We start from the raw sequence: 25,006 nt of genomic DNA, 5'->3' as shown, positions 1-25,006 counted from the left end.
CATAAACACGCTCTAACACACATCATGAAATACATAAACAAATCAAATAAACATGTATCAAAGGAATAGAAACAAAAGTAGGCCAGTAGCCTAATGTCTCTGTGCTTTCTAAAACCCAGTATATATTTGACCAATTTCTTCATGAATAGTATATGTCGGATATAAACAATGACATAGACGAATAAATATATTTATAAGCATGCTACTACCGTTTTTTCGTGTAATTGTGGAGTACTTATGGCCTGACACGATCAATAGTAGTCGGCCACTTTGACCTCCAATAACTCATGTACTGTTCAAGTTACATGCCTCTAATTCATACCAATTTAGGTTTACACCAATAGCTTGTTAAAGACACGTCGATCGACAAAATCGGATGAACCATTTAGATTTTGGAAATTCGTTGCTGGGTGTCACTTGTATTATTTACAGTCAGACACTAAAGTTTAAACTAATAAAGATATTGAAAATCTGATTACATCATCACAAGGGTCGTGCAAATAATGTCAACGTACATGTTTCTTTTTAAGGTATCATGATTCCTCTGGCTATTATTAATATCTACATGTACTGTGAAATGTCTGCCATTATGGTTTCACAAAGTCCAGCCCTCCTGGCATGCAAATCTGCTTCATCGACACAATGCACAGTCCTCGACACAGCATCAACATGGAATTCCCAACCACGCGATCGGCCTGGACCACACGCTAGGGCTACCCCTCTTGCTCTGGCTAATGTTCGGCACCACGCAGTTGCAGACGATCCCCGGCTTGCCGAGCGGCCCGTGCTGTCACGCCAACTCCGAGCTTAGAATATTTTCAGGGCGCCACAACTCGCCCATTACCTCACAAGCTTACAATCAGTATAACATATGTTACCAGTTCTCACTTTTAAAACAAAAACCATTCGAGAGATGAGAACTGCTCAGCTAACAGTAGAGAGTTACATGCAGGCAGAGTTGAGGAAGAGAAAGAAGGAAAGAAGAAACCGATTAAGTTAACTGAAGTTAAAATCTTCTGAGTTATTAGGCTGCGTCGTATTTCCTTTAAAATAATCGACGTTTCTACCCCTCTGCTGGGATCTTCCTCAGGATCTTCCTGTGTCCACTACTGCTAGAACAGCAGCTATAGCAGTAGTGGATACCGGAAGATCTTGAGGAAGATCCCAGCAAAGGGGTCGAAACGTCGATTATTTTAGAGGAAATATGATGCGGCCTAATAACCCAGAAGATTTTACTTCAGTGGCAACGGCCACAAAAGCCTGCATACTTGCAAGAAACCGATGGATCAGGATACGCACTGGAGAGGTAAATGTAACTGTTACCGCAGTGAGTATCAACAGAGATGAATTGGTTATGGAGCTACGCGTATAGGTAGACGAAAAGTTTCTTTGAGGGATTATAAAAGACAAGGACGGACCAAGTAATGAAAGGTAGGTATATGACATTACAAAAGTTGCAGAAGCGCCATGGAAAGAGACGCCAGCAGTGGATATCAACCGCTTGCCGCTTTTCCTGCTGCTGCTGATGAAAAGATGACATTCCGTCTCTAATGACTTTGACGTCTACGAGAGGGTTTCTTGTCCTTTCTTGTCATTAGCTCTGTAATAGCGGATTGACGAGTCTTGAACAGACACGGCGAGGTTTCAAAAGAAACACACAGAATTTCTCATTTGCTCATTTGTCAGATAGGAGAGACCCATAAGTCATCGAATCGCAGTTAAGCACACTGAAGAAGCGGCTCAGGTAGTGGAAAATAACTGAAGGAATTCTTTTTTCTCGCAGAACCTGAGTATGCAGAAAAACATTGATTTCTAATTCGCATAACTGAACACACTTAGAAGAACTGTTATGGACGCAGATGATTGAATTTGCAGTATTAGCTGCTATCCCTCTGAATCCTCGCGTAACCTGAGATTGCATATCACTTATTCTATTATGTATTGGATAACTATTTTAAGGCTTATTAAAAAGGAATTTTTATAAAATAACAGAAAAAACTTGTTTTCATAAAAAGATTTTCATTTTTCTCGTATAATGTAAAAATCAACCCCCCCGCCCCGTTATACCGATTCCCGCGTCCCCCAATGACCCATGGACTTACCGAGATCAGGTGATCTGCTGTGTCTCAGCGATACAGATAGCCATGTCTCCGCAATATCCTTTCTTCCAGGAGTGCTAGTCTTGCAGGATTCACAGGAGAGCTTCTGTGAAGTTCGGAAGCCACGAGATGAGGTACAGGCGGAAGTAAGACTGTGAGGACTGGTCGTGAGCCACGCTTGAGCAACTCAGTCGGTAGAGCACTTGGCAGTGAAAGGCAAAAGTGCCGAGTTCGAGTCTCGCTCCGGTTCACTGTTTTAATCTGCCTTCATGTTTTAGCCATACCTTAGGTGCTACCACAATGGAGGGACAGACAAACGTGAAGAGGGGCAGCAGCCTTTTCGGTAGTTTCGCGGACAAAAGTCTAGATGATTCACTGACCTGGCCTTGTAACACGGCCTTGCTGTGTTGGTACTGCGAACGGCTGAAAACAAGGGGAAACTACAACCGTAACTTTTCTCGAGGACCTGCAGCTCTATATGGTAACATGACGATGGCATCCTCTTGTGTAAAATATTCCGGAGGTAAGGTAGTTCCCCATTCGGATTATGGAGACGGGTGGGGGGATTGGAGGGTGGGGGGACTACTCAGGATGATGTCGACATCATGCAGGTTAGAAAATTTGAAAAGGAAAATAGAATAGCTGAAGTTAGATACAGTGGGAATTAGTGAAATTCGGTGGCAGGATGAATAGGACTTTTGGTCAGGCGAGTACAGGGTTATAAACATAAAATCCAACAGGGGATACGCAGGGGTAGATCTAATAGTGAATGAGAAAACAGGAATGCGTTTAAGGTACTATAACAGCACTGTGAACGCTCTTTCTTAGCTCACATAGACACGAAGCGAACACCCACCGGAGTGTACAAGTTTATATGGCGATTAGGTCCTCATATGATGAAGAGACTGAATCAAGGAATAGGGCTGTATGCATGGATCAAAACCTGGAGACATCGGAAGGTTTCAGATTGATTATATAATAGTCAGGCAGAGATTTGGGAAACAGATATTAAATTGTAAGACATTTCGAAGTGCAGATGTAGACTCTGAGCATAATTTATTGGTTATGAACTGTAGGCTAAAACTGAGGAAAAAGGTAGGAAACTAAGCAGATGTGACCTGGGTAAGGTGAAAGAATGGGAGCTTGTTGAGAGTTAGAAAGGGAACATTAAGCAACGACTGACTCAAATAGGGGAAAGCAGTACTGTAGAAGAGGCATGGGTAGTTTTGGGAGATGAAATAGTGATAGCAGTAGAGGATAAAATAGGTAATCAGACAAGGTGTAGTGGAAATCCTTGGATATCATAGAAGATGTTCGACTTACTTGATGAAAGGAGCAAAATAATAATGTGGTAGGGAACGCGATTGGTCGAAGTCAGTTTATTGGGAGAATTTCAGAAAAGTGTGATTTATCTGTAAAGGTGACCACAGAAAGGATGACAGTGCGACCTATTCTTGAGTCGTGCTTGAGTGTTTGGGATCTGCACCAGGCCATTGAAGCACTTCAGAGGCGGGCTGCTAGATTTGTTCAAATGGTTCAAATCACTCTGAGCACTATGTGACTTAACTTCTGAGGTCATCAGTCCCCTAGAACTTAGAACTACTTAAACCAAACTAACCTAAGGACGTCACACACATCCAAGCCCGAGGCAGGATTCGAACCTGCGACCGTCTTGCGGTTCCAGACTGTAGTGCCTAGAACCGCTCGGCCATCCCGGCCGGCCTAGATTTGTTACCAGTTGGCTCGAATAACAAGCAAGTGCAAAGCAGATGATTTGGGAACGCAAATGGGAAAATGTGGAGGGAAGTAAGCGTTCTTTTCGAGGAACATCATTCAGAAAATTTAGAGAATCGGTGTTCGAAGCTGACTACAGAACGATCCTACAGCCGCCAAGGTACATTTCACGTAGGGACCACGAAGACAAGATACGAGAAATCAGAGTTCTTATGGAGGCACGTAGACATTCATTTTTTCCTCGTTCTGTCTGCGAACGGAACAGGAAAGAAAACGACCAGTAGTCGCACAGGGAACCCTTCGTCACACACCGTATGGTGGTTTGCGCGGTAAGGATGTAGATGTAGATATAGAGTAGCATGGAGAGCTGCAGCAAACCAGTCTTTGAACTGAAGACCACAATAACATCAACAACAGCAACAATACAAAAATGTTGATTATCCTCTGACTTACCGATTTACCAAGAACAAGCGCCATTTAGGAAAACGTGGATAACATTATACTGAACTGTACTGTTTTGCCTGTTGGATTTATAGCTATCGAGAGCTTTTGAGTCATTCAGTGTTCCGTGGGACGTAGGTATCTGGCGTATAGAAAGTTTCTTACAAACCTAGTGTATTTAGGTTCTGAGTGCTTCCAGTGTATATGCCATACCATGTAACATTGGCCCTTAAAGCCATCAACACGAAGAGATAACATACTTCAGTTTATGTAGGTAATACAGAATTTGGTTGAGCTGCAGCAGTATCGAGCTTCGGTGAACTTTCGGTAGCACAGCTAACATCCATATTAAGCATAAGCTTTTATCAAGGAAATTTCTCAATTTACCTCCAAGGATAGCCATCATAGGCTCTCCAACTTGTTTTTTCGGTGCAGCTTCAAAGTATAAATAAAATCGCCTGTTCTTTTCGTGCAAGAGGTATCACACTAAGGAAGTTACTTTGTGCAAGACAGCAAGGTGAAGGGCAAGTTTACAGTAATAAACATATAATCACGCACCAAGAAATACAACAATACACAGGATCACAATGAAGTTTTTAACAGACTATAGGCTCCAGAACGTCGATTCTAATTGTGAACTTCTGTATCATCCTACGGACTGTACGTCGGGCAGTAGTATCATACATACTAATTTTTACATAATCGAAGTAATGGTACTGCTATATGATTATGTGGCAACATTGATTCAGAAAAAATTTGTGAATTTGTACTTTTATTAATACTTTTTCCTCAATAATCAAAAAACATTGTATTCATTGTCAGGTACCATGCTGTTTTTTATGATTTGTTATACTCTATTATGCGTTAAACAATATTGTTTTTAATTTAACAATGGAGAGGAATTCGAGTACAGAGGAAATAGTGTATTTATCCTTCAAAGGAAATAGCGGACCTTTCAACAACAGCCGTAATAGCCGAGTTTAAATAGCATAGTGCCAAGTGTGTTATGTGTGGGTGACGCTTTTACCCCTTCCTTAATTGGATGTTCCTGTGGAGTGAGTTTATTTTGTTTCTGTGCTTTTTTTAATCATTTTTCTTTTAGGGAAATTACCAATGAGGCTAGTAATTCATCAATGAGTCACTTTATTCGATTCCATAGCATATATTACCACTCTGTGTTTTAAATGGCTTACTGTAGCAACGCAAGAAATGACAATAAATAAATAAATAAAATGGCAACTGTGACGTTGGCAGGCGACATGACGCAGGCTGATGGCAGCGGAGACGGTGTTGTGGAAGCATCGACGACTTCCTCGGGGCGTCGAGTTTCCTCTGCTGAAGCATCGCCTTGTTACCACTGCGACAGTTGCAGTGACCGCCAGCGAGATCTTCGTGACACCGTGTGATGATGACGTTTCCGCTCGCCAGCGTCAACGCTCCATCTCTGTGACGTCCACCACGATATCTCTCAACATTTCTCTTCTCAATAGCGAGAATTGCTGCAGAAACAAGAGAAATAATAAATACATTATTAGCCTTGAAAGCTTTGTGAGAAACAAGATGTGCTACAACTCCGAACAGCCGCCGGAAAAAAAAAAAAAACAGAAATTACCTAGCATCTAAAACTGGCAATAGTAATTACAACAAACTAAGAATTCTTTGATGACAGTGTAAGTAGGCTGTTTAGGTTTTTATGTTGGTAACGCCATGTAGCGCTCTATATGAAAATCACTGACTGTGCTGTGTGCAGTCTGTGGCTGGTTTACTTTGTTGGAATTTGATATTGTAGTGTTGGGCAGTTGGCTGTCAACAGCGCGTAGCGTTGCGCAGTTGGAGGTGAGCCGCCAGCAGTGGTGGATGTGGGGGGAGAGATAGTGGAGTTTAGAGAGCGGATGATCTGGACGTGTGTCCATCAGAGACGGCAAATTTGTAAGACTGGATGTCATGAACTGATATATATGCTGCAGGGATGTTCATATATTCGTAAGAGTACGTTACAAGGCACGTTACAAGGCATCCCAGATGAGCTCAATTATATACATGTCTGGGGAGCTTGGTGGCCAGCGGAAGTGTTCAAACACAGAAGAGTGTTCCTGAAGCCACTCTGTAGCAATCCTGGATGTGTAGGGTGTCGCATTTTCCTGCTAGAATTGCCCAAGTCCGCCGGAATGCACAATGCACATGAATGGAAGCAGTTGATCAGACATGATGTTTAAGTACGTGGCACCTGTCAGCGTCGTATATAGTGAGGTACACGTACACACGTGGTTTCCGTTTTCAATTACGGAGTGGAATAGAGTGTGTCCCGACATGTCAGGCCGATAGATGTTCAATGTGGTGGCCATCATTTGCTGCACACAATTGCAATCTCTGGCGTAATGAATGTCGTACACGCTGCAGTACAGCTGGTGTAATGTCGCCGCAGGCTGCCACAATACGTTGTTTCATATCCTCTGGGGTTGTAGGCACATCACGGTACACATTCTCCTTTAACGTACCCCACAGAAAGAAGTCCAGAGGTGTAAGATCAGGAGAACGGACTGGCCAATTTATGCGTCCTCCACGTCCTATGAAACGCCCGTCGAACGTGTACCTCACCCCTCATGGTAATGTACATGTGCGTCAGTGAAAAAGACCAATAAAAATGTGTTAGCATGTTGACGTAATGTGCTGTTCCAGTCTCTTCTGTACCTAAGGTCCATCACCGTTCCCTTTGGATGCCTACGTAATTCGGTGCTCTCCGATACACACGATCGAACCGCGGAGGAGTGGTACTCAAGCGTCAACTTTAGGTTACATTATCTCCGGATGTAATTAACATTTTACAATGCAACAAACGGAACTGATTACGTATTTGTTTATATGTTCAGATGCGCTAACAAAAGTAACGGGGGTTCCATTTAAAAAAACGGAAGTTTGTGTTAAAAAACATACTTGTGTGCATTTTTTTATGGTTTGTATTAACCAATTACACTAACCCCTCTCCTCACGTTCGGTCTGTGGAATCGGTTCGTCAGTATTTGATGTGGTTTTCGGAATATATCCAGCGGTAATGTTAGGTGACTCACCCTGTATATATATATGACTTTTGAACACTATTAAGATAAATACATTGTTTGTTCTCTATCAAAAACTTTCATTTGCTAACTATGCCTATCAGTAGTTAGTGCCTCAAGTAGTTAGAATCTTTTATTTAGCTGGCAGTATTGGCGCTCGCTGTATTGCAGTAGTTCGAGTAATGAAGATTTTTGTGTGGTAAGTGATTCATGAAAGGTATAGGTTATTGTTAGTCAGGACCATTCTTTTGTAGGGATTTTTGGAAGTCAGACTGCGTTGCGCTAAAAATATTGTGTCAATATAGTGATGATCAGAATAAGTAAAGAGAGAAATGTCTGATTACGTTCAGTTTTGCTGAGCTGTTTGAAAATCAAATAACGTAAGGGGTTTACCAGCACAATTATTCATAAATTTTTTCTAAGGGGACGTTTCATAAGACCCCTTACGTTATTTGATTTTCAAACAGTTGAGCAAAACTGAACGTACTCAGACATTTCTCTCTTTACTTATTCTGATCATCACTAAACTGACACACAATATTTTTAGCGCAACGCAATCTGACTTTCAATAATCTCTACCAGGCCCTGACTAACAATAACCCCTTTCATGAATCACTTACCTCACAAAAATCTTCGTTACTCGAACTACTGCAATACAGTGAGCGCCAATACTGCCAGCTGAATAAAAGATTCTAACTACTGAAGGCACTAACTACTGATAGGCATAGTTAGCAAATGAAAGATTTTGCTAGAGAAATAACAATGCATTTACCTTAATTGTGTTCAAAAGTCATTATATATATATATATATATCAGTTCATGACATCCAGTCTTACAAATTTACTGTCTCTGATGGTCACACGTTCAGATCATCATCCGCTCTCAAAACTCCACCATCTCTCTCCCCACATCCATCACTGCTGGCGGCTCACCTCCAACCATGTAACGCTACGCGCTGTTAACAGCCAACTGCCCAACACTACAATAGCAAATTCCAACAATGCAAACCAGTCACAGACTGCACACAGCACAGTCAGTGATTTTCATATAGAGCGCTACATGGCGTTACCAACATAAAAACCTAAACAGCCTACTTACAACAGTTTCACATCCATAGAAATCCTTGACATTATATATCCTGAGAAATAAAGGAATAAATTTTGGGCCCCCGCGACTAATCTTCAAGAATTACCTAGTGCTAATTGTAGTGATATGAAGGGTAGCACTGCTCTGAAACACCTAAATCAATAGGACTTGGTGTATATTTGACTTGCTACAACAACATGATTACTGTGGAATGAAGCAGAACGGAGAGATGAACCCTTGGTCTAGGGGTATCGTCTTTCACTAGCGCTCAAAACACCCTCGGTCCCGTGTTTAAACCGCGCCACAGCTTTTATTCTGAATAAAAATTATGAGCAATGGCAGCCGAAGACTTCCGGCCTAAGAAGTCACCCTCTCTCTGCCAAAGGCCTTGTCAAAGAGGGCGCTGAAGTGGACAGAGCTTCAGGGCACTCTCTTGCCCTTGGGGTGGTAAACTACTCCTAAAAGATGGAAGAATTATCAATGATCAACGGCATGAGGATGCAGAAGGCAATGGAAACCACTGCATTATAGACACGTAATGTGTATCCTCCGAACATATGACCCATAATTGAAAAAGTATCATGATGATGTCTCCAGTGGCAAAAGATTCCTGACACGTCCCCATTCGGATCTCTGAGGGACGACTGCCGAGGTGGAGGTGACTATGAGAGGAAAATTGAATAACCAACGAAAGGATAACATTGTACGAGTCTAGGGGTGGAATGTGAGAAGTCTGAACGTGATAGGGAAGCTAGAAAACCTGAAAAGCGAAATGCTAAGTCCCAATCTAGATATAGTGGTGATCAATGGAGTGAAATGAAAAGAAGACAAGAGTTTCTGGTCAAATGAGCATAGGTGGTAATACAACAGCAGCAGAAAATTATGTAACGGGTGTAAGATTCATTATGAATAAGAATACAGGACTGAGAGTGAATTACTGTGAGCAGTTCAGTGATGGGATTGTTCTCATCAGATTCGACAGCAAACCATCACCGACAACAATAATTCAGGGTCGCGTGGGATTAGCCGAGCAGTCTACGGCGCTGCAGTCGTGGACTGTACTGTACGAGTGCTCCCTCGGGTATGGGTGTGTGTTTTTGTCCTTAGGATAATTTATGTTAAGTAGTGTGTAAGCTTAGGGACTGATGACCTTAGCAGTTAAGTCCCATAATATTTCACACATTTTTTTGAACAATAATTCAGGTACACATGTCGTCGCCGCAAGCGGAAGATGGAGAGGCAGAGAAAGCATATGAGGATACTGAACGGCTAATTCAATAGGTAAAGAGAGATGAAAATCTAATAATCATGGGAACCGTAATGTCGTTGTATAATAAGGAATAGGAGAAAGGGTTATGGGAGAATGTGGGATTGGTATAAGGAATGAGAGAGGAGAAAGACTTTATGAGTTCTGCAGTAAATATCAGCTAATAATAGTGAATACTCTGTTCAAGAATAACAAGTGGAGGAGGTGTATTGGGAAAAGGACGGGAGATACGGAAGATGTCAGTTATATTATAACCAGGCAGAGACACCAAAATCAGGTATTGGTGTGTAACGTGCACCCAGGAGCAGAGAGTCTCAGTTCACAATTTAATAATGATGAATAGTAGGATGAAGTTCGCAACGCATTAAATTTTATTCTTAACAATTTTTTCTCATCGCAAACTACCCTGGAACACCATTTTAAGCGTTTCAGTTTCTGACCACCTTGTACACGTATATATGTACATATGACCACATTCCTGAGGGACGTATACACAGTGTGTTTCAGAAGTGACGGTCAATAGTCAGGGATATGACAGGAATGATCATTCGAAACAAAAAAGTCAAGTAAACATGGACCCTAAAACGCATATCTTAAGAGCTATGACCAATTCTTAATCGTCGATGCTGTGAAACGAATCTGTTCTACTGCAAGCTCTTTGTTTTCCGTATTTTGGGAAGTGGTAGTATGGAACAAAACAAGAAAAAATGGCCAGTAAACATGTGCTCTAAAACGCATACTTTAAGAGCTATAAGCACTAGTTTATTTTCGCTACTTTGAAACACAACTCTTCTAATGAACAAATGCTCACAACTTTTAAGGTACGAATTTTGGAGCACATGTTTACTGGACTTTTTTCTTGTTTTGGTCCTTACTACCAGTTCCCAAAACATGGAAAGCAATGAACTTGCAGTAGAAGAGATCTATTTCACAGCATCGAAGATTAAAAATTGCTCAAAACTTATTACCTGTTTCGATTTGACGAACTTTGCATGCTTTCCTTCTGTAGTGTAGACAGTAAATCGAGCTTTTTCGGGATATTACTCTCTTATGAAGCAAACCTGCAATTGTATACAATAAATCAATGAACTTTCGTTTTACCGCCTCTGTAGTCTTCGTTGGCGGCCATCTGATCCCGAGAGTCATTTTCGCTTTACCATTGCTTCACTACAAAAGCAATATCGTGCACCGAGCTTTCGTGCTACGTCAGAGCGTTACACACTTGCACGATTTAGTAAGGGGGAAAGAGTCCACGAGTAGGAAGCGACCGCAGACGCGCCGATTTCACTTGTCATACTCCGCAACTGCAGTGAGGAAGCCAGTATAGCGCTGAGGTGACAGCAGCAAGTTGATTTACATTGTATGCAACCCTCATCCTTGCGTTTGTACTAGCTGTGTAGTCGGTAAACGACGCCGGAACAAAATATGTGCTACCGGCGTATGCGTGCTGAACTCGTGAGACTGCATACCTCCGACATATATCGCTACCTGGCCACATCCACATTCTTCTACGTCTGTTGTCAGGCGTCAGAAAAATCTTGCAGTCGTCGATGAAGGGAACGCAGTCTCATTGATACAGGTTACATTCCAGGAGTTCCTCGGTAACCTCAAACGAATATGAACACATTCCTGAGGGACTTGTACGGTCATTCGTAGTAGATGTATAGAGGCCAAACTGATAGCATACTGTTTGACAGCCCTCCCAGTTAGCTCCAAAAAGACAACGTACAGTTCTGTTGCAATCTCCTCGGGGAATCTGCTACCAATAAATTCTAGGCAGCGGTCATTAACGGTTGTAGATCGCTACGAGGCAAATATCAATGCTTTGTGTCACACGAAAGTGGTTGAGTCTCCGAAGACCCGCTGTTGAAAACTCTTCTCGCCGTAAAATGGCTCTGTCCAAACCTGAAGTGCTCCGTCGGTACTTGATGACAGACAAAGCAGTGAGCAAACGCGGCATTAACTGAAGATTGGATACAAAGCTTGCTCTACTGCGGCTTTTCTTTTTCGTCCATTGCTTAGCGATGTCTTGTTTCTAAAAGAGAATCGACAAAAAGGCCGGCTATAGAAAAGCACAAGCTAGGTGAATAACGAAGATGGTATAAAACATTTTTGAGCACTTTATATGCTTTTTCGGCTATATAAGAAGTAAACTCACTCCCTAGCGAGCTTTATTAAGCTATCGAAGATAAAGCTGCGTTTAGCTGCTGCTGAGCGACCGCGAGGAGGCGCTGATGCTGATGGAATCAGCGAGCTACGCCACCTTCCTTGGAATGTGGAATGAGGTGTGGAAGCACTTCGAGTTCCAGAACCTTAGCCGACCATTCATCCAGTTATTTTTATAAAAAATGAATAAAAACTATGGCAGTCGATTATGAAGATGAGGCAAGTCACTTGTACATTTTAAATAATAAGGCAAAGCAATCACATAGAGGAATAGGAAAAATCAACCGAGATAAAAGACTACCACCAAAAACAGCAACAAATAATAAACCCAACAGAAAACCTTGATATTTATAATTAAGTACTTACCACAGTAACACGGTGCACAGTGGATGAAGACTAAGGAATAGCCGGTCTTTGTCCAGTATGCCGCGTGACGTCACACTCGAAAGCCGCGTTGTCAGTACAGAACTCGCTTCTTTCTTTGGATTCCTTCGCTGGAAGAGTGAAAGGATGGAAAGCTCCATTTACTGTATTTTTTATTGAATTTTGATAGTTTTCTGTTGAGAATTTACAATTTGCGTAGCAGAAGATGATTTGAAATTGTATTGTTGGCCATGAAGAGTAAACCCTGAACATAAATAAATAATCTTCCAGGGCCTGATAAGCTAAACGCACTAGCCGATAATGCTAACGATCATTAGTGGGTCTACCAACTGACTACCTGATGAAATTCTAGAATTTACGTCACTAGCTTTCTTCATTATAATGGCTAAAACAGTTCCGCACTGTCGTCTAGAAACAAAATACGAGAGTTCGGAATAACAGGGCACTTTGTACTGAAGAGTTCCTACCAACAGAACAGAGCATGTGTTCTTAATGGAGAGAAACCTTCAGAGCGTAAAAGTGGCTTCGGATGTGGGCCGAGGACGTGTTATAGAACCAGTACTATTCACGATATTCACTCATCAGCCAGAACATAATGGCAACCGATCTACTATCCATTTAGACCTATCCAGGCGATAGCAGCGTTACCGGGCGAGGAATGACTGCTAGCCAGACACATTCACGGTGCATGTAGAATCAGTAAGCGTGCTGCCCATGTGCAGAATGGGAAAAGAGCGCGATCTGTCTGAGTTTGACCAAGGGCAGATTGTGATGGCCCGGATGCTCGATATGAACGTTTCGGAAACTGCACAACTTCTCGGGTATTCGAGAAGCGCTGTCGTGAGTGTCTTCAGCACGTGCTGGAACTATGGTGAAACCACGTCCAGGAATGGCTCTGAGCACAATGGGACTTAACATCTGAGGTCATCAGTCCCCTAGAACTTAGAACTACTTAAACCTAACTAACCTAAGGAATCACACACATCCTTGCCTGAGATAGGATTCGAACCTGCGGCCATAGCAGTCACTCGGTTCCAGACTGAAGCGCCTAGAACCGCTCGGCCACATCGGCCGGCCACTGGTCAGACATATGTCGGACGTCATAGGTTGGGCAGACTGGCAAAACAAGACAGGCGGCGAACTGTGGTGGAGCTAACACCAGAATTTAATGCTGGGCAGAGTACAAGTGTGTCTGAACACTCAGTGTACCGAACACTCCAATCGATGGGCCTCTGTAGCCGACGACCCATGCATGTGACAGTGTTAACACCATGACATTGGCCACTGCGACCGAAATTGGCACGTGACGCTCGTCGCTGGACATTGGCACAGTGGTAGAGCGTTACATGATCTGACCAATCACGATGCCTTCTTCATTACGTCGATGGAAGGGCGCGAATCCGTCATCTTCCAAGCGAATAGCTAGTTGACACCTGTACTGCGAGACGGAGACTGCGGCTCAGTTATGCTCTGGGGAACATTCATATGGGCATCCATGGGTCCAATGGAACTCGTGCAAGGCACCATGACGGTCACGGGGTATCGTACTGGTTGCAAACCACTTACATCCCTTCATGACGATCATGTTTCCTGATAGCGGTGCCATTTTCCAACAAGATAATGCGCCATGTCATGAGTCCAGGAGTGTGATGGAGTAGTTCGAGAAAACATTAGTGAGTTCCAGTTGATGTGCTGGCCCCCAACTCGCCAGACTGAGCTCCATCGAATACATCTGGGATGTGATTCAACATAGCTCAAAGCTCATTGTCCCCCTCCCCGAATTTACGGGAATTAGGTGACTTGTGTGTGCAGGTGGTTCCATCTCCCTCCAGTTAGCTACCAAGGCCTCATTGCTTCTATGTCACGAGGCGTAGCCGATGTTATCATTGTCAAAGATGGAGATACAGGCAATTAGGCCAGTGGCTATTATGTTCTGACTGATCAGTGAATGTACGAGACCGCGGTGAAAAACTACCTCCGAATTTTTTATTCTATTCGGAATATGGATCGAGGTACTGCATGCCATGCATATTATTCAGTCGACCTTTCCGTTTCGCTGGCGTAAGTAGCAACCCTTCGCCCCTACAGGGCTCCGATTGTAGCATGTAACATGGTGGTGTGTATTATAACTATGGTGACACGTTAGAAAATCTCAGATCACTGAAAGCTCGAACTCGAAAAGTTAGTCCATACATGGTGCACCATCTCCTTCAGCATGACAAAGCCAGACTACACTCGAGTGCTGCAGTATCTACAGCAATCCGCGCCCTTGCGTGCCCTGTCATCGATCATTGTTCGTACAGTCCCGACTTGGCCCCATCTGATTTTCATGTTTCGGAAACTTAAAGAACACATTCTGCGACTTAATTTTGATAGTTATGAAGCGGCACAAGCAGAGGTGACATTGTGTCTCCCTCAACAAAGTCAAACATTCTACAATGGCCGGCCGGGGTAGTCAAGCGGTTCTAGGCGCTACCATCTGGAACCGCACGACCGCTACGGTCGCAGGTTCGAATCATGCCTCGGGCACGGCTGTGTGTGATGTCTTTAGGTTAGTTAGGTTTAAGTAGTTCTAAGTTCTAGGGGACTGACGACCTCAGAAGTTTAGTCCCATAGCGCTCAGAGCCGTTTTTACACATTCTACAGTGACTGTATTAATAAAATGATCTATCGTTGTGATAAATGTGTTACTCGCCAGAGTGGCTATGTTAAGAAATAAGTATGTAGACACGAAGAATAAAGATGTAGAATGTTAAAACGTTTCTGTTATTTAAAAAGCTTTATGAGGTTTTACATAAAACATTCGGAAGCATTACTTTTCACCACGAGTTTTTATAAATGACCCGCTAGATAACTTTAGATGCTCCATGAGGCTGTTGTTGTTGTATGTAGAGAAGTAGTAACGCTAGAAAATTGTACGGAAATTCAGGAAGACTAGCAGAGTACCCGACGCGTGTTGTACGGATTGGCAGTGGTCTATCAGTATAAACAAATGTAACATACTGCCTATAAATAGGCGTAGACACCCGTTATTGTGTGACTACACTGTTGCCAAATAGTCACTGAAAGCATTCGCATCCATTAAATATCTGGGAGTATGAGTACGGAACGATTTAAAGTGGAACGACGACATAAAAATATTCTTAGAAAAAGCACATGCCAGAATGACATTCTTTGCAAGAATACTTGGGAAGTATAATCCGCACACAAAAGAGGTGGCTCTCAAAATCCTCGTTCGACCGATACTTGAGAATTACTCGTCAGTCTGTGACTCATATCTAGTAAGAGTAGATTGACGCGTAAAATACAGAAGAACGAAAGAAGAGCAGCGCATTCCGCCACGGATTTGTTTACTAAGTGTGAATGCATCATAAAGAAGCTCACCCAATTCTAATAGCAGAAGTTACAAAATAATCATTGTGCATCTTGGGGGAGCTTATTGTTAAATTACCGAGAGCGTGCTTTCCTTAGAAGAGTCAACCGACATATTACTTCTTCCTACGTGTATTTCGTTAACAGACCATGAAGGCAAGATCAGAGAGATTCTACACCGTTCGGAGGCTTCCCGTTAATCGTTTTCCCTGCGCACCATTCGTGGCTGGAACACGAAGGTGGGAAATCGCAGTGGTGCACAAAGTATCCTCTGCCACACACGATACGGTGGCTTGCGGAGTATAGGTGTAGAATTAGATGTAATTGTAGTAACATGCACAGACCACTACGAACCATGAACACGTACTCTGAATCATATCCAGTTGTTTCCCATGCAACGTCTGCTGGGCACACCCCGAAAGTGTCGCGGCGTACATACAACACTGAAGATCGCCAGCGTCGCATCCGTGAATTTCCGTCAGAATTCTTGTCTGTATATGAGTAAATGATGGCATTATTCGATTTCGGTGTTTGACGACCTCTATATATTTCAAAATATTGTTCCGATGCCTGAGAAGACTATTGTTAAATAAAGTAGGAATTCTGTCTTTAAAATACGAAGTCGGATGTATTTGTGTTCAGAAGAAACAACAGTAAGCGAGTGAAACGTGACGTGCAGAACTGAGAAAGAAGTTGAAGTATATAGTCTGCCGATCATTTCTGAAAAGCTGAGACGCAGCTTTACTTTCCAAACGCTACTAGCATATTGTTGCGGATTGTGTGCTGATTCGAAACTTCCTAGCAGTTTAACCGTGTGCCGCACTACCTCTTGCACTGTGATTTTTTTTCGCAGGTTCCATATTTTGTAAGCTCATTATTCTGGAACTCAACTATTAGTCTGGCACTACCTGCAGATTTTCTAACGAGATATGTGACTCGTCGACATAACTGTGTGTTCACTTGATGTCTCTTTTTATTTGATTTGTTTCCGTAAGTCTTTCCAATCTAACGAAGTATACTGTGCAGCGAAATTAAAAGATCACTCTTTCGAAACCCCTTAGTTATTTCCCACTGCGACGCATAAGTTTGTGATTTGGCACGAAGGTGCCTACAACCTCTGTCTGTAATGGTGCAAATACATGGCGCCCTGTCACACTACATTCGGCCTCGCCGACGCTTCAGACATCAACGTCTTGACACATGCGAGAAAGAGGCCAGGGCTCAGAAGTTCAACGTGAGTTGATGATGCCACACTCACACCAAATTTGACCACAATTTTACCCAACGTCACCGTGGCCACGTCACACTACGAGAATGTCGTCACAGCCCCTCTTAGCCACATCCACCCCTTTTTATGACGCCTCTGCACGGCTACGATGTCCTTAGAGAAGGGTTGAAGCGCTAGGGAAACATCATCAGTACCAAAGACTTCTCAATCCACTGCAAACTGTCATTCTCGACCTCGAAATGTGTGGGAATCAATGTACCAAGGAAAGAGGTAATTTCATTGACTCCCGTTATGCCACACCCTGGGGCCTTTTCGTGTCGATTCTGAGCGGCAGTGCCGGCCGGAGTGGCCGAGCGGTTCTAGGCGCTTCAGTCTGGAACCGCGTGACCGCTACGGTCGCAGGTTCGAATCCTGCCTCGGGCATGGATGTGTGTGATGTCCTTAGGTTAGTTAGGTTTAAGTAGTTCGAAGTTCTACGGGACTGATGGCCACAGATGTTAAGTCCCATAGTGCTCAGAGCCATTTGAACTATTTTTTTTAGCGACAGTGTGTCCGAAATGTTTCCCTCGGCCACTAAAAAAAACCGCATGATTCCAACACTGGGTATCGCAGTTCTGATCTCCGTCACAGAGGCGTCCAAATAAGTGGTGAGGGGTGTGACGACCTTCCCCCATCACGTGACACGTTCACGGCGATGTCGATCAAAATTGTGGTGAAATTTGGTGCCAACGTGACATCAATAACCCACTTCGAGCGTCACATGAACTTTTGAGCTCTAGCCTCTTTTTTTTTTCCTTGCGTCGAGACCTTACCGTTTCAAGTGTCCTCGAGGCAGAGGGTGATGTCGCAGGGTGCCACGCTTTTGCAGAACAATAGAGAAAGCTTGTAGGCACCTCTGAGCCAAATTTCAAACTTCTGCGTCGCAAAGGGAGAGAATTATAGTACGTCGAAAAAGCGCCCCTTTGATTCTGTTGCACAGTATATATGATGAAATTCAAATCACTGTTCATTCTAGTTCTCTTTCTATCTGTGTATGCGTGCGCGCGCGCGCGCGCGCGCGAGTGTGTGTGTGTGTGTGTGTGTGTGTTTGTGTGTGTGTGTGTGTGTGTGTGTTTGAGTGTTAAAGAGAGAGAAAGAGAGAGTGTGATGTGTGTACGGAAAGGCTTTTTCTTTCTAAATATTATTGGGATTGGGCTGTGCTTAGTCGTGGTGGAGGCAGAAAGTTGAATGTCGATGTAACAGCTGCCAGAGATTGGTCGAAGTTTTAGGTGTCGGGAGCAAGTAAAGTACGCTGTAGATAAAGGGGTTTAAATGTGTGTAACGAAATTATGTACTCATTGTGGATCATGGCCACGCAGACAAACTTGTTATAAATCCTATTTAATACAGTTTGAGCAATGAAGAAGAAATGTTACACAAGTTGTCGAGAACAGAGCAAATGTGGACTGAACTGCAGGAACATCGGTTGCTTGTATCGTCTCACGTAAAGTGTGAGTTCAAACGCCAGTTGAGTCGACTAGAGCGCGTGCCACTGCAGTAAGGTGGGTTGCCGTAGAAGCATCGTCAGGCGCATATGCGGCTCTCGATGCCTGTGAAGTCTTCGAAATCGGCAAATTCCAAGTCTCATGTTACACAAAGGGCATAATCACGATCGATGAAGCCTTTATAATATGTTAAACCTTTCCCTGTTTCCTTTAACCGTCCAATCATTGCAGGCATACGTGAAACTAAAGACATGCTTGTCTGGTAGTTGTCCTAAAGGCAGCTCATAGAAGTTCAGTAGCTACAAACAGGAAGATTCACTTTAAGATAGAAATTCCACTCCTACTCTTTCATTAGTAGCTACTACTCCTGTCATATTGCGATGATTTATTAATTATTTCATTAGTTAACGTATAGGAATGTGCAGTAGCATGCCTGCCGCCATTATAAGGGCCCTACAAGATGGCAGAGGCCCATCTTTGTAAGAATAAAGTCGCAGGGATGTGTAAGAACGTTACATTTTCATCCCTGTTATTCGGTGTTGTGATCTTTATTCCGAAGACTGATTTTATGCAGCTATCCTCGCTAGTTCGTTCAGTACACGCCTCTTCATCTCTGTATGATTATTACAGACTACTTCCGTTACTCCTATCTCAAGGCGATTTATTCAATTGGTCTCCAATTTAACCCCCTCCTCCCCCCCCCCCTCCCAACACACACACATGTCCCCCACCATTATCAAATGGACGATTCCTTGGATCACTCGATCCACTCTTTCATACAAATTTTGTCATATATTCGTTTTTTCCCGACTTGACTCAGTATCTCAGTATCTCATTATCAGTTATCCGTTCTACTCATATAATCTTCAGCATTGTTCTTTAGTGCCACAAGTATAAAGCTCCTATTCTCTTTTTTCCTGATTTGTTTATTACCCATGTTTCAAATCCGTAGAATGATAGACTCCAAACAAATACCTTTTGAAAATCCTTCATAATATTTAAATTTTATATTCGATGCCAACAATTTTTTATTTTTCAGGCACACACCATCCTTCCAATTTCCAGTTGCATTTTTTATTCTTTCTGCTTCAGCCATCGTTAGTATTTTGCTACCCACATAAGAACACTCGTTTAATACTTTTAGCGTCTCGTACCCTAATCTGATTCCCTCAGTAACCCCTGATTTAGTTAGACTGTATTCCATTACCTTTGGTTTATCTTTTTTATATTCACCTTATAGCCTCTTTTCAAGACTCTTGCCATTGCCATCAGCTATTAATCCAAGTTGGTTACGTGTTAATAATCTGTTAATAATACTGAGAAACAAATATTTCTGATAACTTAACCCCTTATACAGGGTGTTACAAAAAGGTACGGCCAAACTTTCAGAAAGCATTCCTCACACACAAAGAAAAAAAATATGTTATGTGGACATGTGTCCGGAAACGCTTACTTTCCATGTTAGAGCTCATTTTATTACTTCTCTTCAAATCACATTAATCATGGAATGGAAACACACAGCAACAGAACGTACCAGCATGACTTCACACACTTTGTTACAGGAAATGTTCAAAATGTCCTCCGTTAGCGAGGATACGTGCATCCACCCTCCGTCGCATGGAATCCCTGATGCGCTGATGAGCCCTGGAGAATGGCGTATTGTATCACAGCCGTCCACAATACGAGCACGAAGAGTCTCTACAGTACATTTGGTACCGGGGTTGCGTAGACAAGAGCTTTCAAATGCCCCCATAAATGAAAGTCAAGAGGGTTGAGGTCAGGAGAGCGTGGAGACCATGGAATTGGTCCGCCTCTACCAATCCATGGGTCACCGATTCTGTTGATGAGAAGCGTACGAACACTTCGACTGAAATGTGCAGGGGCTCCATCGTGCATGAACTACATGTTGTGTCGTACTTTTAAAGGCACATGTTCTAGCAGCACAGGTAGAGTATCCCGTATGAAATCATGATAAGGTCCTCCATTGAGCGTAGGTGGACGAAACTAAAATGAGCTCTAACATGGAAATTAAGCGTTTCCGGACACATGTCCACATAACATCTTTTCTTTATTTGTGTGTGAGGAATGTTTCCTGAAAGTTTGGCCGTACCTTTTTGTAACACGCTGTATAAGGGGTTAAGTTATCAGAAATATTTGTTTCTCAGTATTACTAACAGATTATTAACACGTAATCAACTTGGATTAATAGCTGATGGCAATAGCAAGAGTCTTGAAAAGAGGCTACAAGGTACCTTTTTGTAACACCCTGTATAAAAGCGAATAGGTTCCACTAACACTGAGAAGTGCAATAAACAATTTGGCACCACCAGTGGTGATTAGAAATGGGCGTCTGTGACTTACTGTCTACACGAGAGGCGTTCAATAAGTAATGCAGAATGCTTTTTTTTTTTAGTTTTTCTGAAAGCAGGTTGGTTTCAGTCAGGATTCCAACACACTGTATTATTCCCCACTCTTTTGAATACAAAACCCCATTTTTTCAACATAATCTCCGTTCAATGTGACGGCCTTACGCCACCTTACTAGGTGGGCCTTTATACCCGCATGGAATCACATTACTAGCCGACGTCAGAGATAACGTCTTGCTGCATCAGTAACCTCCCCGTCACTCGTGTACTGCCTCCCGAAGAGTGCATCCTTAATAGGGCCAAAGAGATGGAAGTCGGGAGTTGCGATATCCGCACTATAGGCTGGAGGAGGAAGACAAGTCCAATGAAGTTTTCTGAGCTGCTTTTGGGGTGGACAGACTCGTTTGGCGCCTTCGCTGCCACGGGAAGGTATTTGATTACATTTTTGTGGCGACGAACATGCTGATGTCGTTTCTTCAGTTTCGTAAGGGTAGCACAGTACACTTCAGGAGGTCATCAAATAGAACAATTCCTTCAGAGTCCCAGAAGACGGTTGCCATGACTTTACCGGCTAAGGGTGCTGCTTTGAACTTTTTCTTTGGAGGAGAGGTGATGTAGCGCCACTCCATGGATTGCTATTTTATTTCCGATTTGAAGTGATGAACTCATTTTTCGTCACCTGTGAGGATGTTCGACAAAAAATATTCGCTATTAGCCCTGTAACGCCCAAGCTATTCCGCATGGATAGTCCTTCGTTGCTCTTTACAGTCTTCTGTTTGGCGGCGAAAAACTCTTCGGGCACATGCTTTTGAGTACCCTAACTGGTGGACGAGTGTGTCAGCACTACCAACGGAGACGTCCAATTGAGCAGCGAGGTATCTGATTGTGATCCGTTGATCATCTCGAATGAGAGTGTCCGCACGTTCCAACACTGCTCGAGTCACAGCTGTGTGCGGCCGGCCGGCAAGCGGGAGATGGGACAGGTTTGCGACTCTCAGTTCTTTTGTTCACTGCCAGGTCACCGTAGACATTCTGCGAGCGCCTACGAATATCTGCGATGCTCTCGTTTTGCGCCAAAAGAAACTGTATGATTGCTCTATGCTTGGAACACATTTCCGTCACAGACGCCATCTTGAAGGCTACGATAGTGCCGTCACCCATCGGAACTTCGTGAAACTATGGGTGCTAAAGCGGTAATATTCATCGATGCCCGACAAAAATATTCCGCATTTGTTAAACTGAAATTGGCCGAGAGAAGAAATGTGTTGCATTACTGATGGCCGAGTGCACCAACCCCGGTCAAATAGCATGATAACCAAGGTCCTGCGATCATGGTTAAACGTACATCGTGTTTAAAATGTTTCTGCAGTGCACCAACGTTAATCGCTGGTCAGCAAACCGTCGTCAGCCAACCGTGCATTTGGCCGCGGTAAACTCTGTACATTGCAATGGAACGTGCCCTGGTGACGCAAAGATGTTAGTAAACACACAATTGCACAGATAATCGCTGGTGCCACATTCTCTCTTTGCTGTCTTTTCCGTCGCCAAGCAGAAGTGTGTATACGTACCTCGGTACCTATTTCCGATCTGCTGTTTTTTTTTTTTTTTTTTTTTTTTGGAGAGCAAAAGAAAAACACCGAATTTCTCGAAGCACGAGATAGATGTACTTCTTGAACTGGTGGGTGTAAATGCACCCGTTCTTGAAAATAAGAAAACTGACGGCTGCAGCTTGAAAGAAAAACAGGCAATGTGGTCCCATGTGGAGGCGCAATTTAATTCTACTCCTTGTAAGTTTACTCATAAATTAATAACTTTTCTGGGTTCATCGTAAGCATAGGATACGGCACACTCTGGCTTTTAGTTTGAAATTTGAAAGTGTTATTGGAGTACCACTGAATTTCTCATCACACACCCAGTTCAGTGAGTACTTTTGTGTGCCCTAGATAACAGAAAAAAATAGATTACATGCTGAAATAATCGAAAAAATTAAAAATATGGCGAAATCCTGTAACTATAATCGTAAATTTTCATTCTGAACAATGTCTGAATTTATTTTACCTTATCGGAAATGTTCATTAATTATAGAACGGCGAACTGCTCTTCCTGGTAACGTGTCATCACGATACATCTGCTGTCCAAGTAGCACAGGTTCGTTATCTTCAATGTTGGGAACTCTCTCGTCACGTAACTGACTTAAAAGTCGAGAACTTTCTGGGTCTTCTGGTGGTTCCTAATTGCTTGTACTCCTCGGAATATTATGCAAGACAGTTGTATCCACAATTATTGACATTGCTTTCTGTGGATTACGTCTTATTCCCCACAGATAATATGGGAAATCTTCTCTTCCACAAGCCATATTTTCTCTCAACAGTGTTTCTAGTTTTAATATGAGACCTGTTATATTGATGCTCTGCTTCATTTTGCGGATTTAAAAGTGGAGTTAACAAGTAGGATCTACATGCGTAACCACTATCTTGTCTTGTGACAGCCAGAGCGAGAGCACCAGCAGCAGCGAGTACTGTTTGTATAAAGCGTTTATTTTGCATTTTGTTTACGACCTTCCACTAAGGAAGGGATTCTATTTGTGTTTATCTGCTCTGCATAGTAACTAACAGTTCTTGATAAAACTTTACGTAGTTTTCGTGTTACATTTCTTAGTGTTTTCTTGATCGTTTAGAACAGAAAGCGCCCTAAAACCGTCTTTTGTTTGTTTCGCGGCCGTTAGCCACTAGTCACTTGAATCAGCAGTTCTCTTGTGACAGCCAGAGCGAGAGCACCAGCAGCAGCGAGTACTGTTTGTATAAAGCGTTTTTGTACTTATTTGCTGCGCTTAGCTTTTAAATAGTTTTTCTGGGAAAACCTAGCGTAGTTTTCGCGTCTCGTATTTCAGTGAGTGTTTCTTGATTATCAGAGTAGCTCATCAGAAGATTATCTTGGGAATTTGTCACCGTATAGAGTAGGGTAAACATAGTCATGTGTAGTGACTGTGGTTGTTGTGAGCGGACGCAAGGAGAATTGGCCACTCTTCGGGGGCAGGTGGAGGCTTTGTCTGTTAGGCTCATCGAGCTCGAGGCGCAGGCGTCGGCTCGTAGTGGCGTTGGGGCAACTGTGGTGAGACCTATGCCTACTTCGGTGGCCTTGGAATCACATGGAACCCCTGATGTCGCTGCGTCTTCCGGCAGTGAGCATCTTACCGGTCAGCCATCACTCCAGGGTGAATGGCGGACAGTGGTGGGCTCGCGCGTGCCTGGCCGAAAGGCGAAGGTGGGATCCGGCCGCGTGGCAGCTGCCTTACCCCTTTCCAACAGGTACGGGGTGCTTCCTAGTGGTGATGACATCGTTTCCGAGCCACCACAGGATGCCTCGCCTGTTGGGCCAGTGGCCGATTCTCCGGCAAGGTCCCGACAGTCACAGAGGGCGGGCCTATTAGTTATAGGGAGCTCCAATGTTAGGCGGGTTATGGAGCCCCTCAGGAAAATAGCGGGTAGGTCGGGGAAGAATGCCAGTGTGCACTCGGTGTGCTTGCCGGGGGGTCTCGTCCGTAATGTGGAGGAGGCCCTTCCGGCAGCTATTGAACGCACTGGGTGTGACCGGCTGCAGATAGTAGCACATGTCGGAACGAATGACGCCTGCCGCTTGGGTTCTGAGGCCATCCTTGGTTCCTTCCGGCGGCTGGCTGATTTGGTGAAGACAACCAGCATCGCACGCGGAGTGCAAGCTGAGCTTAATATCTGCAGCATAGTGCCCAGAGTCGATCGCGGTCCTCTGGTTTGGAGCCGTGTGGAGGGTCTAAACCAGAGGCTCAGACGACTCTGCGACTATAATGGTTGCAAATTCATCGACCTCCGTTATTGGGTGGAGAACTGTAGGGCCCCCCTAGACAGGTCAGGCGTGCACTACACACCGGAAGCAGCTACTAGGGTAGCAGAGTACGTGTGGCGTGCACACGGGGGTTTTTTAGGTTAGAGGGACCCCCCCTTGGGCGAAACGATAAAATACCTGACGGCTTACCAGAGAGGACATTATCATCGTTGATAAAGAACGTCCGTCCTCAGAGACCAAAAACAGGAAAAGTTAACGTAATATTGGTAAACTGCAGGAGTATCCAGGGCAAGGTTCCTGAATTAGTATCTCTTATTGAAGGAAATAGTGCGCATATAGTATTAGGAACGGAAAGTTGGTTAAAACCGGAAGTGAACAGTAACGAAATCCTAGACACAGAATGGAATATATACCGCAAGGATAGGATAAACGCCAATGGTGGAGGAGTATTTATAGCAGTAAAGAATTCAATAATATCCAGTGAAGTTATTAGCGAATGCG

At 43.5% G+C, this 25,006-nt stretch overlaps 1 protein-coding gene across 2 annotated transcripts in view; it reads right to left on the bottom strand.

Annotated features, from left to right (window-relative positions):
- Positions 1 to 5,400: 5,400 nt before the first annotated feature.
- LOC124789642 (sialin-like) overlaps positions 5,401 to 25,006 on the bottom strand; it is a 135,249-nt gene continuing 115,643 nt past the window's right edge. For both annotated transcript variants that reach the window (XM_047257072.1, XM_047257073.1), the window contains 2 exons: positions 12,216 to 12,343; positions 5,401 to 5,773 (listed from right to left, as the gene is read on the bottom strand). In XM_047257072.1, coding sequence (XP_047113028.1) covers positions 12,246 to 12,343 — 98 coding nt within the window. In that variant the 3' untranslated portion in view covers positions 5,401 to 5,773; positions 12,216 to 12,245. The remainder of the gene's footprint in view (positions 5,774 to 12,215; positions 12,344 to 25,006) is intronic.

Source organism: Schistocerca piceifrons, chromosome 3, assembly GCF_021461385.2.
Source record: "Schistocerca piceifrons isolate TAMUIC-IGC-003096 chromosome 3, iqSchPice1.1, whole genome shotgun sequence".
NCBI lineage: Eukaryota > Metazoa > Arthropoda > Insecta > Orthoptera > Acrididae > Schistocerca > Schistocerca piceifrons.
This window is presented reverse-complemented; position numbering and strand designations above follow the sequence as displayed.